Source organism: Anomaloglossus baeobatrachus, chromosome 4 (genome assembly GCF_048569485.1).
Source record: "Anomaloglossus baeobatrachus isolate aAnoBae1 chromosome 4, aAnoBae1.hap1, whole genome shotgun sequence".
NCBI classification, from domain to species: domain Eukaryota; kingdom Metazoa; phylum Chordata; class Amphibia; order Anura; family Aromobatidae; genus Anomaloglossus; species Anomaloglossus baeobatrachus.
Window position 1 is genome coordinate 698,173,231 of NC_134356.1, and position 19,866 is coordinate 698,193,096.

The 19,866-nt window shown below is 47.4% G+C and overlaps 1 protein-coding gene across 1 annotated transcript; it reads right to left on the reverse strand.

Annotated features, from left to right (window-relative positions):
• Positions 1-18,453: 18,453 nt before the first annotated feature.
• LOC142303048 (olfactory receptor 5AR1-like) lies at positions 18,454-19,443 on the reverse strand. The gene has a single exon (XM_075344144.1). It carries the CDS (start codon positions 19,441-19,443, stop codon positions 18,454-18,456), a length of 990 nt encoding a protein of 329 aa, XP_075200259.1.
• Between the last annotated feature and the right edge of the window lie 423 nt (positions 19,444-19,866).

Genomic DNA, 19,866 nt, shown 5'->3' on the forward strand with positions numbered 1-19,866 from the left:
GCCAGTGGAATGATGTGTCTGTGGCGCCCCAGGACCTGGTCGCCACAACAGCATTGCCCCTCCAATGGTGATGCTGAGCCTGGAGGTAATTGGGAGGTCTATTGGCCAGTAAGTTTAACATCCAACGCAGTTCTCCCTCAGACCAGTAGGGGGAGCTCTGAACCTGGAGTTCCAGGGAGCATTCCTTAAGTCTGGCCTGAGGGAGGAGTTAGTGGTCAGTCTGTAGAGAGAAGTGATATCAAGCAGACGCAGAGTAGTGCTGTCTTGTGGAACTGGGGCCTGGAGCTGGAGTAGCTTGGCCCAGTGAGGCAGGAGGAGCACAGAGGCAAAGAAGAGACTCGGACATCGGAGTCTGTGGCCACCAGGGCCTAAAATACTCCCTGGTAGCCGAATCCGAAGGGCAGGAGAGCTGCAAGCACCTGGCCCATAAACAGCTCGAAGGTACAGCTGCAGCATCAGGGCCCGGTGTGGACTCCAGCAGAGAAGCACCAGAGAGGGCCTGTGCAGCCTACCACAGAGGGAAAGGGACGTACCACCGGTCCCAGCAGCAAGAGGGCCATTGCTAAATCCAGAGAGCAGGGTCCTATCACAGCAAGGAAAAGAACAGGAGTAGGCCTCATACTCATCTGGCCAAAACGACAGCTCAGTTACTTCCAGGCCAGCCGGAGCCCTCTACCACCTGTAACGGTCTCCCAGGACTAACCGTTTGGGAAGTAAAAGAGGAGAAGGTAAAGAGACTGTTGTTTGTGCCTGTTTCTTTCATTGCCTGTCGGCCCTGCACCGTGTTTTCCACACCACACCATAGACTCTCACGAGCACCAACAGTGTCCCCGGGGCACCGCTTCACCTGTGGGGAGCAGTACCACCATTGCTGCCATATCATCACCCCGGAGGCCTTACACAGCAGCGGCGGCTTAATAGCCGCATACCACAGGTGGCGTCACGAACACAAACTTTATTAACCAAGCCACATATAAAACTGACACCCACGAGGGCCACGGAGTCGGGCCCCGCCACCACTGACGACCCCCGGACTAGTCCGGCCCGGCACCGGGTGTCCCATAGCCCTGGGGTGGGCGAGTCATGTCCCTCAGATGTCAGTTTCATAGAGGCCTTTCAAGGATCTTAACCATTTCACGCCATGGCCATTTCCATTTTTGCTCTTTTGTTTTTTACTTCCCTTCTTCCAAGTAGAGATAAGCGAACCTGTTCAATAAAGGTTCACCAATTTCAAATTCGGTACGAGTGATAGCCCTGTTCGGATCGGGCTCGGTAACATGAGCAATTTCCCCATGAGCAAAGTTCATTTTTATTCGATAACTGATAGCGTTTTCCAAAAATGTTTTTCTAATAACATGACATGCTTTTGGATAGGATTCCTCTACCTCTCCTAGGGCCTCTACCTGCGCCCTCAACCTCTCCATTAATGTAACACTCATTCCAAAAGTGCAGAGAGAATCCCCCCAAGTCTGTAGAGCTCAGCCGGGCCACAACACAATCAGGTAGTGCTGAAATTAATCTGCACCGGAGATCGCAGTCACAGAGCTACAGAGTTGTGGACCGCTATCCGGGCCGAGTTTGATCAATGGCTGTCTCCACTGAATCTGGAGCCAGGGAAGACCATATGCGATAACAGTGCAAACCTGTTGGCGGCCCTACGCCTGGGCCACATCACACATGTGCCTTGAATGGTTCACGTCCTCAACCTGGTTGTACAGAAATTTCTAGCCCACTATCTCGGGCTGGATGCGCTGCTACAGAAGGCACAGTCGGTGTGTGCTCAATTACGCCACCCGAACCTCGCGGCTAATTGACTCGCAACTAGAGATGAGCGAACCGGTCGCGGTTCGGCTCGAGGTTGGTTCGCCGAACGGACCTCCCGTTCGAGTTCGGTTCGTCGAACGTTCGACGAACCGAACTCGAACTGCATAGGAAACAATGGCAGGCAATCACAAACACAGAAAAACACCTAGAAAACACCCTCAAAGGTGTCCTAAAGGTGACAAACAACTCAAACACATTGGAAAGTGACAAGGACATATACTCATGCGAAAACAAAACAGCTGGACAAGGAAAAAGAGGAGGACACACAGATATAGGCATGGCACGCCCTTCTAAAATCATGTAAAACACCGCAAGGTGACTCCAAGCGGAGTCTCCATTTTTTCCAAAAATTGGGCCACACACACCCACCCCTTCAGTGGCAGCAGTTGTGCCCCAGTTGTACACTTCACAGCTACATTTGCATCAAGCACATTCAAAAATACGCCATTCTTATCCATCCCCAGGATGACACCGGGGTAGGTAGCAAAGTCTTTGCTGACCCATGACTTGTTCATCTTGGCTTCTTTTAAAAACAATGTAAGCAAGGGTTACTCCAAGCGGAGTCTCCCTTTTTTCCAAAAATTGGGCCACACAGACACCCACCCCATCAGTGGCAGCACTTGGGCCCTAGTTGCAAACAGGATGTTTTGATTTGCATCAAGCACATTCAAAAATACGCCATTCTTATCCGTCCCCAGGATGACACCGGGGTAGGTAGCAAAGTCTTTGCTGATCCCAGCTCTGTTCATCTTGGCTTCTTTTAAAAACACATCAAGCAAGGGTTACTCCAAGCGGAGTCTCCCTTTTTTTCCAAAAATTGGGCCACACAGACACCCACCCCATCAGTGGCAGCACTTGGGCCCTAGTTGCAAACAGGATGTTTTGATTTGCATCAAGCACATTCAAAAATACGCCATTCTTATCCGTCCCCAGGATGACACCGGGGTAGGTAGCAAAGTCTTTCCTGATCCCAGCTCTGTTCATCTTGGCTTCTTTTAAAAACACATCAAGCAAGGGTTACTCCAAGCGGAGTCTCCCTTTTTTTCCAAAAATTGGGCCACACAGACACCCACCCCATCAGTGGCAGCACTTGGGCCCTAGTTGCAAACAGGATGTTTTGATTTGCATCAAGCACATTCAAAAATACGCCATTCTTATCCGTCCCCAGGATGACACCGGGGTAGGTAGCAAAGTCTTTGCTGATCCCAGCTCTGTTCATCTTGGCTTCTTTTAAAAACACATCAAGCAAGGGTTACTCCAAGCGGAGTCTCCCTTTTTTTCCAAAAATTGGGCCACACAGACACCCACCCCATCAGTGGCAGCACTTGGGCCCTAGTTGCAAACAGGATGTTTTGATTTGCATCAATCACATTCAAAAATACCCCATAATTAACCGTCCCCAGGATGACACCGGGGTAGGTAGCAAAGTCTTTGCTGACCCATGACTTGTTCATCTTGGCTTCTTTTAAAAACAATGTAAGCAAGGGTTACTCCAAGCGGAGTCTCCCTTTTTTCCAAAAATTGGGCCACACAGACACCCACCCCATCAGTGGCAGCACTTGGGCCCTAGTTGCAAACAGGATGTTTTGATTTGCATCAAGCACATTCCAAATCCACAAGCATTTACTCTCTCCAGGATGACACAGGGGTTGTAAATTCCTTCTGGATCCATGACTTGTTCATTTTGATGAACGTCAGTCTGTCCACATTGTCACTGGACAGACGCGTGCGCTTATCTGTCAGCACACACCCAGCAGCACTGAATACACGTTCAGAGACAACGCTGGCAGCTGGACACGACAAAATCTCCAAGGCGTAACTGGAGAGCTCTGGCCATTTTTCTATGTTTGAAGCCCAAAAGGAGCAAGGCTCCAGTTGCACAGTCATGGCATCGATGTTCATTTGGAGATACTCCTGTATCATCCTCTCCAGCCGTTGAGTATGTGTCAGACTTGTTGTCTCTGGTGGCCTTGCAAAAGAGGGTCTAAAAAAATTATGAAAAGATTCCATAAAATTGCTGTTACCGGCACCAGATACGGTCCTACTGGTACGGGTAGACTGGTGAAGATGACGATGCCGTCCCATGTTTGTCAAGTTACAACTGGGAGATTCCCTCCCTGCACCTGCATGGTTGTTTGGTGGAAAAGCCGAGCTAAGATCGAGTAACAGCTTCTGCTGATACTCCTGCATACGTGCGTCCCTTTCTATGGCTGGAATTATGTCACAAAATTTGGACTTGTACCGGGGATCTAATAGTGTGGCAATCCAGTAGTCATCATCACTTCTAATTTTGACAATATGACTGTCATGTTGGAGGTAGTGCAACAAAAAGGCACTCATGTGTCTTGCGCAGCCATGCGGACCAAGTCCACGCTGTGTTTGTGGCATAGAGGTGCTACCCGTTCTTTCTTCCTCTGACATCTCCCCCCAACCTCTTTCAACTGAAATTTGACCAAGGTCTCCCTCATCCGCTGAGTCTTCCATGTCCATGGACAGTTCGTCCTCCATTTCTTCATGTTCTCCTGCACCTTGCTCAACATTTCGCCTGCTACTATGCGCCCTTGTCGATCCCTGTTCCCCATGGTCCCATGCCTGCTGCGTTGGTGATGATGAACGTCTGGACCTTGGTGATGTTGTTGTCCCTTGCACATATGAATCCTCCTGTAGTTCCTCCCCTTCATGTTGTCCCACCCCCTGACTCCGAATAGTGTTTAGCGTGTGCTCCAGCATGTAAATGACTGGAATCGTCATGCTGATAATGGCATTGTCAGAGCTAAACATATTCGTCGCCATGTCGAAACTGTGCAGAAGGGTGCATAGGTCCTTGATCTGAGACCACTCCATCAGGGTGATCTGCCCCACCTCTGCATCTCGTTGGCCCAGGCTATACGTCATGACGTATTGCACCAGGGCTCTGCGGTGCTGCCACAGTCGCTGTAACATGTGGAGAGTTGAATTCCAGCGTGTCGCCACATCGCATTTCAGGCGATGAACCGGCAGGCCGAAAGACTTCTGTAGCGATGCAAGTCGCTCAGCTGCGGCGCTTGAACGCCGGAAGTGAGCAGACAGTTTTCGTGCCCTGTTCAGAAGGCCATCTAGGCCGGGATAGTGTGTTAAAAATTGCTGCACGACAAGGTTCAACACGTGAGCCATACAAGGTACGTGTGTCACCTTGCCCAGGCGAAGGGCCGCACCCAGGTTTGCAGCATTGTCGCACACGGCCTTACCAGGCTGCAGGTTGAGTGGAGACAACCATTTATTAAACTCGGACCGCAGAGCTGACCACAACTCCTCAGCTGTGTGACTCTTATTACCAAGACATGTCAAGCTAAAGACCGCCTGATGCCGTTGCGCTCGGCTGCCAGCATAGTAATGAGGCGTGCGTGATTCCTTCTGCGCAGTGAGAACGCTGGTGGCCTGACCAGGCAGGCTTGGGGCGGAGGTGGAGGACCCAGATGAGGTGGAGGATGCAGAAGCTGTGGCGGAACTTGGACAGACAGAGGATTGACACACAAGTCGTGGGGACGGCAAGACTTGTGCAGCAGACCCTTCACCATCTATCACCATAGTTACCCAGTGCCCAGTCAGCGACATGTAACGTCCCTGTCCATGCTTACTGGTCCAAGTATCGGTGGTGAAATGCACCCGTTCACACACAGAGTTTCTCAAGGAAGCGGTGATGTTGTGTGCGACATGCTGGTGTAGCGCGGGCACACCTTTCTTAGAGAAGTAGTGGCGACTAGGCATCTGGTACTGGGGCACAGCGACAGACATAAGGTCTCTAAAATCCTGTGTGTCCACTAGGCGGAAAGGCAGCATTTCGGTAGCCAACAGCTTACAGAGGGATAGAGTCAACCTCTTAGCTTTGTCATGGGTCGGAGGAAGTGGCCTTTTATTTGACCACATCTGAGGGACAGAGATCTGGCTGCTGTGTGTAGACGGTGTTGAGTAGGGTGTCCCTGGAAAAATGCAGGTTTGTGAGGAAAGTGCAGGCGGAGACATGATGTTGCCTTCATCCAACGTTGGTGCTATCGATGTCTGAGAGAGCTGTACACACTCACTTGTTTCCCCTTCCAAACCAACTGACGACCTTACAAGCAAACTGCCTGTTGCGGTTACAGTGGTGGAAGTTTTGCGTGGAAAAACAGGTGTGACAGCTGTCCCCACAGTCCTAGAAGATGAAGAGCGCGCGGATGCACTGGAAGGGGCGGGCGGTGGATGGTTCGCTCCGCTAGCCGGCATTGCAGCACGGTGAGCTTCCCACCGGGACTTATGATATTTATTCATGTGACGATTCATGGAAGAAGTTGTCAAACTGCTGAGGTTTTGACCTCTACTAACAGAATCATGACAAATGTTACATATCACATGAGTTGGGCGATCTTTTTCGATGTGAAAAAAGGCCCAGGCTAGGCAAGGCTTAGAGGCCATGCGACCTGTTGATCCACCCCGAATAATGCTCATAGGCAGAGTGGTGGCTGAGGATGCAGTTGTAGACGTGCTACCAGTGCTCCGACTCTGTCCAGGAAGGCGCAAGGTAACTTCGTCGTCGGTTGCATCCTCCTCCACCGCCTCTGTTGACCTCCTCGAGTGCCTGACTGGGGGTTGACAGTAGGTGGGATCTAGAACGTCATCATCAATTGTTGTGTTCGCACTCCCCTCCCCCTCAGACCGAGCCTCTTCTTGCCCTGACCGAATATTTAAGTTGTCATCCCAATCGGGTATCTGCGTCTCATCTTCATCAGTATGTTCCTCATTGTCTATAACCACAGGTGTTACAGTTTGTGACAAAGGGTCAACATTATGCTCAGAAACTTGGTCCTCACGGCCTGAATCTGAGTCACAAAGGTTCTGGGCATCACTGCAGACCATTTCCTGTTCTGTACTCACTGTAGCTTGGGAGCAGACCTCTGATTCCCAGGCTATAGTGTGACTGAACAGCTCTGCAGACTCAGCCATCTCAGTTCCACCATACTGTGCAGGGCTGATGGAGACTTCAGAGCTGGGAGAAATCAAGTGTGATTGGGATGACAACTCAGAGGAATGGTGTTTTTTGGATGCGGTACTTGAAGTGGCTGAGAGGGCACTTGTTGGACCACTTGAGATCCATTCAAGCATTTTCCTTTTTTGCCCATCATCTACCTTTGTTCCTCTTGTTCGTGTCCGTAAAAAAGGGAGCACATCGGATTGTCCACAATAAGTAGTAGACATCTTACTTTTGCTAGTAGATGGTCTATCTTCAGCAGATGATAATGGAGCTTTGGCACCTTCCCCACTGACAAAACCTTTTTTGCCTTTTCCACCACGCCTCTTCCCCTTTCCACCAGCATCTGTCATTTTGCCACTCATGTTGATTGCGACAAGATTGTGGACTGAAAATGTGGTAGTAAAAATTGAGAGGTGGTGAAGATTGCAGTGGTGGTCTAGCTTTATTAACAGCAGAATAATAAAGAATAAATATCCCTGACAATGTAACTTAGTTATAATTCGTTGGAGTGTGCAACGCAGGCAGACGTGCTGCAAATGTCTTGGCACTAGTGGGACTATAGCAAAGTCCAATAGCCACGTATAGGATGCCACTAGGTACACTGAGTGTGTGCTAGTATAATGGCTTAGTTATAATTAGTTGGAGTGTGCAACGCAGGCAGACGTGCTGCAAATGTCTTGGCACTAGTGGGACTATAGCAAAGTCCAATAGCCACGTATAGGATGCCACTAGGTACACTGAGTGTGTGCTAGTATAATGGCTTAGTTATAATTAGTTGGAGTGTGCAACGCAGGCAGACGTGCTGCAAATGTCTTGGCACTAGTGGGACTATAGCAAAGTCCAATAGCCACGTATAGGATGCCACTAGGTACACTGAGTGTGTGCTAGTATAATGGCTTAGTTATAATTAGTTGGAGTGTGCAACGCAGGCAGACGTGCTGCAAATGTCTTGGCACTAGTGGGACTATAGCAAAGTCCAATAGCCACGTATAGGATGCCACTAGGTACACTGAGTGTGTGCTAGTATAATGGCTTAGTTATAATTAGTTGGAGTGTGCAACGCAGGCAGACGTGCTGCAAATGTCTTGGCACTAGTGGGACTATAGCAAAGTCCAATAGCCACGTATAGGATGCCACTAGGTACACTGAGTGTGTGCTAGTATAATGGCTTAGTTATAATTAGTTGGAGTGTGCAACGCAGGCAGACGTGCTGCAAATGTCTTGGCACTAGTGGGACTATAGCAAAGTCCAATAGCCACGTATAGGATGCCACTAGGTACACTGAGTGTGTGCTAGTATAATGGCTTAGTTATAATTAGTTGGAGTGTGCAACGCAGGCAGACGTGCTGCAAATGTCTTGGCACTAGTGGGACTATAGCAAAGTCCAATAGCCACGTATAGGATGCCACTAGGTACACTGAGTGTGTGCTAGTATAATGGCTTAGTTATAATTAGTTGGAGTGTGCAACGCAGGCAGACGTGCTGCAAATGTCTTGGCACTAGTGGGACTATAGCAAAGTCCAATAGCCACGTATAGGATGCCACTAGGTACACTGAGTGTGTGCTAGTATAATGGCTTAGTTATAATTAGTTGGAGTGTGCAACGCAGGCAGACGTGCTGCAAATGTCTTGGCACTAGTGGGACTATAGCAAAGTCCAATAGCCACGTATAGGATGCCACTAGGTTCACTGAGTGTGTGCTAGTATAATGGCTTAGTTATAATTAGTTGGAGTGTGCAACGCAGGCAGACGTGCTGCAAATGTCTTGGCACTAGTGGGACTATAGCAAAGTCCAATAGCCACGTATAGGATGCCACTAGGTTCACTGAGTGTGTGCTAGTATAATGGCTTAGTTATAATTAGTTGGAGTGTGCAACGCAGGCAGATGCGCTCTGCAAATGTCTTGGCACTAGTGGGACTATAGCAAAGTCCAATAGCCACGTATAGGATGCCACTAGGTACACTGAGTGTTTGCTAGTAAAATTGCTTAGTTTAAAAAACTTGGAGTGTGCAATGCAGGCAGATGCGCTCTGCAAATGTCTTTGCACTAGTGGGACTATAGCAAAGTCCAATAGCCACGTATAGGATGCCACTAGGTACACTGAGTGTGTGCTAGTATAATGGCTTAGTTATAATTAGTTGGAGTGTGCAACGCAGGCAGATGCGCTCTGCAAATGTCTTGGCACTAGTGGGACTATAGCAAAGTCCAATAGCCACGTATAGGATGCCACTAGGTACACTGAGTGTTTGCTAGTAAAATTGCTTAGTTTAAAAAAGTTGTAGTGTGCAATGCAGGCAGACGTGCTCTGCAAATGTCTTTGCACTAGTGGGACTATAGCAAAGTCCAATAGCCACGTTTAGGATGCCACTAGGTACACTGAGTGTTTGCTAGTATAATGGCTTAGTTATAATTCGTTGGAGTGTGCAACGCAGGCAGATGCGCTCTGCAAATGTCTTGGCACTAGTGGGACTATAGCAAAGTCCAATAGCCACGTTTAGGATGCCACTAGGTACACTGAGTGTGTGCTAGTATAATGGCTTAGTTATGAGTTGGAGTGTGCAGAGGACAGGAGGGTACAGTGGCAGGATTGTGGGGCTCTGGGTAGAGGAATGGAAGCCTGCCTTTCTATTCCCTCCTAATGGTGAAATGCAGGGAGGAAATCCCTGACCTGGGCTACACAGACGCTGTTGCTGTTTGCAGGACCTGTCACCTATGGCTCTCTGACCCTGCCGGTTTGAGCCCTTAAAAGGACTGCTAGAATGTGCTCTCCCTAAGCTGTCTAACGCTGTGTATGCAGCGCATACAGCTGTATCGGCGATAGGACTCAGGAGGACGGAGCTGCGACAGTGATGTCTGACACCAAAGACGCAGAAGGCAGATAATGGCGTTCGTGAAGAAAATGTCCGGTTTTATAATGCAGGGACATGTGACATGCAGATCCTATCACACATGCCGTTGCTTCTCTGGCTCAAAGTCCACTTAGCTGTGTGTGTGTCTGTGATTGGCTGACATGCTGGCCCGCCCCACAAGACGCGCGCGCTTAGGGAAGGAAGACAAGAAAAAAAAAAAAAAAATGGCGATCGCCATTATAGAAACAGCAGTGATCTGAAGGCGCTGTTCCCGCACAGTATACACTGAAATGTGATAATAGTTTGATTCACAGAGTGACTTACACTATTACAGCAGAAACCAAGCTAGGATTTAGCTGTTTTTTGGCTGCTAGAACCGTTCTCGAACGTTTCTAGAACTATCGAGCTTTTGCAAAAAGCTCGAGTTCTAGTTCGATCTAGAACATGCCCCAAAATCACTCGAGCCGCGAACTGGAGAACCACGAACCACGAACCGCGCTCAACTCTACTCGCAACATTACAACAAAAATCTTTCGGTCTTATCGGATTTGCGATATGCCGACATATTGGAATTCCACTCTGCAGTGCACATGTTGCAGCAACTGTGGCAGCAGCACCATGCCCTGGTGCACTATGCCATAAGGCATAGCCTGGGACACCGCAGTACAGATGTAAGGCAAATCACCATGGCGGATTGGCACAGATGAAGTACATCTGCATCCTCTTTTACAGTTTTGAAATTTCTATAAAGATGTTTAGTGCTGACGATGCTGTCATCAGCATCACGTTTCTGCTAACCTACATGTTGGATCACACTTTGAATAGCCTGGGGAGGAGGTTGGGGTCCCAGAGGAAGAGGAAGAAGCAGAGGAGGAAGAAGCAGAGGAGGAAGAGGAAGAAGCAGAGGAGGATGAGGAAGGGATACCATGTCCTGTAAGATCTGAACAGTCATCGCACAGACCCTCATGGTAACAGACAAACTGGCAGTGAAAGTGCAGGAGTGGAAGAACAAATGGAGGAGGAAGAGGTGATGGGCGCAGAAAACTCCGGAGATGAAGATATTGATCCTGTCTCTTTTGTCAATGGTTAGTGGGAGGGAATAGAGGAGATAAGCTTGAGTGTGGTCCCGCCATCAACACAACATGGACTTGGACCTCATGGAAGCGTCCAACACATGAGCGCCTTTTTACTGCACTATCTGCAACATGATGTCCATATTGTAAGGCTTAGCAATAGTACTGACTACTGGGCTGGCACTCTGTTAGATCCATGGTACAAGAGTAAATTTAGCAAGATGCTTCCTCCCTGGAAAGTGATGCACAGATGCTGGAGTATCGAAACAAGCTTGTAGACCATCTTAACAGTAGTTTTCCACAAGACAGTAGAGAGGCACAGAACGTGCATTGGAAGATCTAGAATTCCAACCATTTTCAGCAGCAGTTCAAATGGCAAATGCAATTTCTGTGATTTGTGGGACACATTTTTTACACCATCGCATGTACAAGCAGAACAGAGTAGAAGTCTGAGAGACAGTCAACAACTGGAGAGCATGGTGCAGGAGTATCTAGAGCTCAATATCGATGCCAAAAGGGGGAATTGGACCCTTTTGCATTTTGGTCTTCAAAAATGGAAGAGTGGCCTGAGCTCGCCAGTAACACCTTTGACGTTTTGGCCTGCCCGGCAGCCAGCGTTCTCTCAGAACGTGTCTTCAGCGCTGCTGGCAGTGTATTGATGGATAAGTGCATCCGGCTGTCCCCTGAAAGTGTAGACTGCCTAACTTTAAGAAAGATGAACAAGTCGTGGATGTCCAATGACTTTGCCGTTCTAGTCCCAGACTGTGAAGACTAGGAGATGGTGTAGTGCCAGGAATCAGGGAGTACCAGCCCTACGCCTATCTGTCGTCTTGCTGTCTCTGGTGAAGGTAGAAATATTTGTTTAGGTCTTGTTACATAGCCAGTCCCAAGCATCCAGGTTGCTTTGTTGGACTATTTGTAGTCTGTGTCAATTGTTGCCCATTTTCCTGTTGCCTGACTTTAATTTTTGGAAATGGGGCGACTCCAAAAAGGGTCTCAGAATTGTGTCTTGTCTGTACTGGCAGGGGTGTGGGAGCAAGAGGCCTAATCCTGTCACTCATGCTTCTCTTGATTTTTAAAATGAAAATGCCATTCCACATCCTGTGTGAAAGTCAACACAATCAGGCAAACCTTAAATTAATGAACATTGGAGAATGCAGTCACAGCTGCAGAGTTGTGGACCACTATCTAGGCAGAGTTTGATCAATGGCTGTTTGCACTGAACCTCTAGCCAGGGAAGGCCATGTGTGATAACGGTGCAAAACTGGAGGCGGCACTATACATGGGCGATATCACAGATGTGCATGGCTCACGTCCTCAACCTGGTTGTACAGACATTTGTAGGCCACTATTCTGGCCTGGATGCACTGATGCAGAAGGCATGGTCTCTGTGTGCTCACATTTAAAAATGGAAATGTCAGGCCAGATCCTGTGCGTAAGTTAATGCAATCAGGTAGTGATGAAATTAATATGCATTTGAGAATGACGTCACACAGCTGCAGAGTAGTGGACCACTATCCAGTGTGGGTTCGATCAATGGCTGTCTCCACTGAACCTGGAGCCAGAGAAAGCCATGTGCGATAACGGTGCAAATCTGGTGGCGGCACTACGCCTGGGCGACATCACACATGTGCATTGCATGCCTCATGTCCTCAACCTTGTTGTACAGATATTTCTAGGCCACTATTCAAGCCTGGATACGCTGATGCAGAAGGCACGGTCGCTGTGTGCTCACTGTTTAAAATGGAAATACCAGGCCACATCCTGTGTGTTGCATGGCCAATACTTCTCTGCTGTGCAAAGACATTATGGGGAAATGGGGGTGGGGCAATTGATGCCAATGTTCTGCTTTCTGCCTGAAGTGTTTTTAAATCTCAAGAATCCAAGATGGGTCTCCAAGGTGTGTCTTGTCTGTACTGGCAGGGGTGTGGGAGCACCAGCCCTATACCTGTCTCTTATTCACCTCAATATTACCTATGTTAATATTTTAGGAAGGTAATGGCTATGCCAAACATTGGGGCTGCAATGTAAAACTTATTTTGCTGTTTTGGAAGCTTTTTGACACCCCTAAAGGTGTTTTCTGTGCCTTAGGTTTGGCCTCCAATTGAATTCAATGGGGCCTAATCCTGTCACTCATGCACTTTTTGATCTTTAAAATGGAAATGTCAGGCCACATCCTGAGTGTTGTATGGACCATACTTCCCTACTGTGCAAAAACATTTTGGGGAAAGGGGGGAATTCTTGCTTCTATTCAGCTGTTTGCTTGAAATGTTTTTAAATCTCAAGACTCCAAGATGGGTCTCCAAGTTGTGTCTTGTCTGTACTGGCCGGGGTATGGGAGCACCAGACCTACACCTGTCTCTCATCCACCTCAATATTTCTCATGTCAATAGTCTAGGAAGCTAATGACTATACCAAAACAGTGGGGCTGCACTGTAAAATGTATTTTTGCTGTTTTGGAAGCTTTTCGATCCCCTCATATGTGTTTTCTCTGCATTAAGTTTGGGCTCCCATGAATCCAATGGGGTTCAAAAATGTTCGGAGTTTGGTTCGGCGAATATAGCGTTCAGCAAGGTTCGATGAACCGAACTTTGAAAGTTTTCATCCTCTGTAGTAGCGATGAAGCCTGAGAAATCCAGCATTGATTGTTTCTCACCACTTTCGGCACAAAGTGACAAATTTCAAATGTGCTCAAATTTTGTAGGAACGTTTTGATTTGTATCATAAACTTTGATGCACATCTCATGTACTTCATGATTATAATACATATTGGGTGTTATAAAATAAATCAACTGATACTCCATCTGGACTCAACTTTTTCCCGGCATGCAACATCCCCTTTTCTCTCTGCCAAGACTTTCAATGCCAAGTAGCTCTATTGTGCCATGATTTGTATCTCCTGAGGTCAGAAGGGGACATCGTAAAATGGGCAAAAGGAGTGGCCAATGGGCTCGGATGGTGAGACACTTGTGCAGCCAGGGGAGCACCAATTTTTTTTATTCTGGGTTACACACTATGCATATTCACTACAGAAGTAATCTGTAACATCCATGTCTCTATATCCTTCATATGCAGCAAACAATAGACGACTGATGCCACGTTCTGCTGAACTTGTGCTTATATTTGGAGGCTAAACAGAAGAAACTGATGTGTAGGTTAGAATTAGCGATGAGTGAGTGTGCTCGCCACTGCCCGTTACTGGACTAGAGTACCGAGTACACCGTGTGCAGAATTATTAGGCAAGTTGTATTTTAGAGGATTTTTTTTATTATTGATCAACAATTATGTGCTCAATCAACCCAAAAGACTCAACCCAAAGCTTAATATTTTTGGCAGTTGGAGTGGGTTTTTTTTAGATTTGGCTTCTTAGGAGGATCTGTTTGTGCAGGTAATTACTACTGTGCAGAATTATTAGGCAACTTAATAAAAACCAAATCTATTCCCATCTCACTTGTTTATTGTCACCAGGTAAACCAATATAACTGCACAAAATTTAGAAATAAACATTTCTGACATGCAAAAACAAAACCCCAAAAAATTAGTGCCCAATATCGCCCCCTTTCTTTCTGATGACACTCAGCAGCCAACCATCCATAGATTCTGTCATTGCTTGATCTGTTTACGCTCAACATTGCGTGCAGCAGCCACCACAGCCTCCAGACACTGCTCCGAGAGGTGGACTGTTTTCCCTCCCTGTAGATCTCACATTTTATGAGGGACCACAGGTTCTCTATGGGGTTCAGATCAGGTGAACAAGTGGGCCATGTCATTATTTTTTCATCTTTTAGACCTTTACTGGCCAGCCACGCTGTGGAGTAGTTGGATGCATGTGATGGAGCATTGTCCTGCATGAAAATCATGGTTTTCTTGAGCGATACCGACTTCTTCCTGTACCACTGCTTGAAGAAGTTGTTTTCCAGATACTGGCAGTAGGTCTGGGAGTTAAGCTTCACTCCATCCTCAACCCAAAATAGTCCCACAAGTTCATTTTGATGATACCAGCCCACACCAGTGCCCACCTCCACCTTGCTGGCGTCTGAGTCGGAGTGGAGCTCTCTGCCCTTTACTGATCCAGCCTCAGGCCTATCCATCTGGCCCATCAAGAGTCACTCTCATTTCATCAGTCCATAAAATCTTTGAGAAATCAGTCTTAAGATATTTCTTGGCCCAGTCTTGAGGTTTTATCTTCTGTTTCTTGGTCAGAGGTGGTGGTTTTCGGCCTTCCTTACCTTGGCCATGTCCCTGAGTATGGCACACCTTGTGCTTTTTGATACTCCAGTAACGCTGCAGCTCTGAAATATGGGCAAACTGGTGGCAAATGGCATCTTGGCAGCTTCACGCTGGATTTTACTCAATTCATGGGCAGTTATTTTGCGGCTTTTTTGCTCTACACGCTTCTTGCGACCCTGTTGGCTATTTGCCATGAAACGCTTGATTGTTCGGTGATCACGCTTCAAAAGTTTGGCAATTTCAAGATTGCTGCATCCCTCTGCAAGAAATCTCACAATATGGACTTTTCAGAGCCCGTCAAATCTCTCTTCTGACCCATTTTGCCAAAGGAAAGGAAGTTGGCTAATAATTAAGCCCCCCTTATATAGGGTGTTGTGTCATTACACCGCACCCCTCCTCATTACAGAGATGCTCAGCACCGGAGTTACTTCATTGGTAGTTGGCTCTCAGCTTATACAGCTTGGAGTAGGACGACATGTATAAAAAGCATCATGTGATCAAAATACTCATTTGCCTAATAAGTCTGCACACAGTGTGTAATGGAAGTCAATGGGAAATACAAGCATTTGCAATCTCCATTGCTCGGTGCTCGATGGAGTAACTAGCACTGCTCAGCACGCTCGGGCATCACTAGTTAGAATGCATTGGATGTAACATTGTGAATTGAAGATCATTTCTAACAGTGGATAAAACAACCCTAATTTACTGAATCTACCAAAATGTTAATTTTGTCAGATTTGCTCAAAATCGGACAATTCAATTTGCATCTAATTTATTCATCAGTTATGTTCTGTTGTCTTCCAACCCCAATTATAAACAGATCGATTGGGAGGGTGTTAAAAAGAACCATGCACATCTACATGCGCCTATCCCCTCAGTTGTCTCTGCCGCTGGATCTCTGCTGTCTGTCACGGGATGGCAGGCGATAACAGAGGTCCTATAATGGCCCTCAGGCTAGGGGGCCCTGGCTGCCCATGATCCCAAAGATACGTCTGAAGGTGACCATGTCTGAGTCGCCTTCCTAACCCTGCTCCTGACCAGCCCTGATCTAGTACCCCCTCCCTGCCTGCCGCGGGAGGGGGGTGGCCGGGACAGGAATGTGTAAACACCAACAGTGATAGACAAACAGGGGACTCCAAAATTCTATCACACACCACGCTTACAAAGAGTAATCAGACAGCAAGGGAGGAAATAACAAGACAACAGGAGGAATTCCACACACACCAAGCAACATGCAGTAAGTCATCAGACTGGAAAATAACAGCACACAGACTGGTGTAGCAGAAAGCTATAGTTGGCAAGGGAAGACATATTCCTCCATCTTAAAAAGGTGGGAAGTACCTATGGTAGATCTCCTGCAGCATTTGATCAAAAAGTAACCAGAAATTAACTGATGTTAGTCCAATCACTAATGAGCACACAGCTGGTCGATGCCTGAGTCTGACTGTGCAACTCAGAAGTATGGTGAGACGTGACAGAGTCTGTGGTCTGAACAGCGTCTGATGCTGCCATGAAACTTGTCAAGTTTAGGGCAACACACCGTTTGACACTCTTTCTCTAAACACCCGCTCTGCTCCGGTGCCGCTTTTCCGCTCCTCTTCGCTTTACACCAGCCCTTCACGACGTTCCATCATTACGATGTCATGATCATGCACAGCAGGACGTCAGAAAGAGCATAAGTCTTACCAAGGAAAGTAATAGCAAAGAGTGAAGAAAAGCCCAGAGCGGAGGCGTAGAAAGACCGAAGAGCGCCAGCGGGTATTGTAGAAGCAGGACAGGTGGAAGGCTAGATGACTATGATTTTTTTGTATTTTTGTTACCCCTTCTGAGCTCATATGAAATCTTCTTCGCTGCTGTTTTTCTGGATTTGCATGAATCAAACTCCCAAAAAAATCAGAATTTGAGAGTTTTGGGAATTCACTCCTCCTTGATAATTATATCATTTTTAACTCCACATCTGCTGTAATATGCACAGAAGCTGCAACACAGATTTATAGATGGAAAATATATTCTGTGATTGACTTCACCTAAGAGGATGAAAAGGACACAAAAAAGAATTCCCTGTGTAGTGCGAAGACTGTGTACGGTCCGGGGATCACTATCGTGTAGAGGTGGTGTTCATTGAGCATTTCCATAATCTTTATTGGACTCCATGGAATAGTCAAACTTTAATTACCTCCTGGCCATAGACCCACCACTCTCAAGGAATGGGGAAAGGTTTGAGTCTTTATTTGTATTATACCCCAAACAACCAAATAAATACATAATAACGTCCCACCATAAACGTTACCACCATGAAGATTTACAAATTGGGCAACACCTACCAACCACTGACAATCATCACAACTTTCACAATTTTGTTCTTATCCTAATATACCATATTTTTAATTTTATAAGGCCCACCAGATTATAAGACGTACCCCAAATCAAGAGATAAAAAAGGCAAAGAAAAAATGGTGTCCGTCTTATACTACGGTGGTGTCTTACCGTAGCGGAAGTGGCAGCAGTGGTGGAGGGGGAAGGCAGGGGCGGTGCTGGAGTAGTGTGACACTGCAGGCGCTGCAGTGTGGGCTGTGCTGGCTGCGGTGGGGGCTCTGGAGGCTGTGCTGGCTGTGTGGAGCAGGGCAGTGCAGCGGGTGTCATAGTTGCTTTGTGAACAGTGCGGGCTTCAAATAAATGGCGCCCGGAGTTGGCGCATGCTCAGATTGAGCTCCCGGCTCAATGACCAGCTGAGATCTCATGTGTGCATGTACCATCTCCGGGCGCCATTTTTATTAAGACTGCTGATGGGAAATCAATGGGCCGGAGGGGGCGCGTGCTCAAATGAGATCTTGAGCCAAGAGCTCCATCTGAGCACGCGCCACCTCCGGGTGCCATTATTTGAAGCCCGCACCGCTAACAGACTATTTCACCCGCCGCACCTCCTTGCACTACACAGCCCCCACTGCAGCCAGCACAGTCCCCACTGCAGCTAGCACAGCCCCAACCGCAGCCAGCACAGCCCCGAATTCAGCCAGCACAGCCCAAACCGCAGCCAGCACAGCCTTAACCGCAGCCAGCACAGCCCCAACCGCAGCCAGCACAGCCCCAACCGCAGCCAGCACAGCCCCGACTGCAGCCAGCACAGCCCCAACCGCAGCCAGCACAGCCCAAACCGCAGCCAGCACAGCCTTAACCGCAGCCAGCACAGCCCCAACCGCAGCCAGCACAGCCCCGACTGCAGCCAGCACAGCCCCGACTGCAGCCAGCACAGCCCCGACTGCAGCCAGCACAGCCCCGACCGCAGCCAGCACAGCCGCCACCGCAGCCAGCACAACCTTCACCGCAGCCAGCACAGCCGCCACCGCAGCCAGCACAACCTTCACCGCAGCCAGCACAGCACCCATTCTCCACCTCCCGGTAGCTACATTCACATAATAAGACGCACCCCTTGTTTTCCACTCAAATTTTGGGGAGGAAAAGTGTGTTATAATCCAAAAAATAAGTTAATCAGTATTTAGATATTTTCCTTTGATTGAAAACGACTCCACTCGAATCCTTAAGATGACTCACTTTTAAACCTTGAAGACTGTGCAACGCCTGTACAATGACCGTCTTCACCTCTTGGTTCCTCAGACTGTAAATGAGAGGATTCAACATGGGTGTGATGACGGAGTAAAAGACAGAAGCCACCTTATCTTGTCTCTCAAAGTTCTCGGAAGGAGGACGTAAGTAAGTGAGGAACACAGACACATAGAAGATGGAAGCGCAGATGATGTGTGAGGAGCAAGTGCTGAACGCTTTCTGCCTACCCTTAGTTGATGTTATGTGTAAAATTGCCAGCAGGATATAGATGTATGACACCATTATGGTGGCCAGTGTACCTATGCTATAAGTTCCTACAATAAAAAGAGTAATCATCTCACAGGTGAAGGTATTGGTGCAGGAGAGCTTGATCACCGGAGGGACGTCACAGTAGAAATGGTCAATGAGGTTTGGGCCACAATATTGAAGACTGAATATGCAACATGTCTGCACTGAAGATGGTATGATGCTAAAAGAAAGAGCAAAAAGACCCAAAAGCTTGCATTTCTTTTTGTTCATTATGGACACGTAATGTAGAGGGTGACAGATGGCCACATAGCGGTCATAAGACATATTCGAGAGGATAAGAATCTCTGTTACTGCAAAAGTAGCAAAGAAGAAGAACTGGATGGCACAACCATTGAAGGTGATGACCTTCCTCACCGAGCTAAGGTCTGCGATCATTTTAGGAGTCACAGATGAGGAGTAGAAGAGGTCCACCACTGATAGGTAACTGAGGAAGTAATACATCGGGGTGTGGAGGGTGGAGGTCTTATGGACAATGATGAACAAGCCAACATTACTCACCACAGTTATAAAGTAGACTAGGAAGAACAATATGAAAAGGAAAATGGACATTTTTGGATCATTGGTCAACCCAGAAAACTCAAACATAGTCACTTGCGTCTTGTTCATATCATTTCTGTTGTATCTTACCCTGTTGAGATAAAATTAATAATGGATATCAATAACTATTGTACTATTAATCTATTTGCTTAAAGTGAAAACTCAACTTCAAGTGAAGCTTCTGGACCCAAAATAAAGTCTGTACTACGACCTCTTTTACCCTGTGCCGATAATGTCTTCTTGTATGACCGAGGGGCCAATTGACCTTCTCAGGTGGCATGGCCTAGATAGACTCGCCCAGTGGCACCTTCTACGCATCAATGAGATTAGGTTTTAGGAAAAAACAGCCATTTCAGCTGATAGATTTTACAACTAATTTTTTGCTATACAATGAAGCCAAACATAGTTTATAAAATGAGAAAAGAAGGGAGGCAACGCTAAAGGGGTTTCCTTCCCAGATCCACAAGAGCAAGTGCCCAAATATGTTTGAGG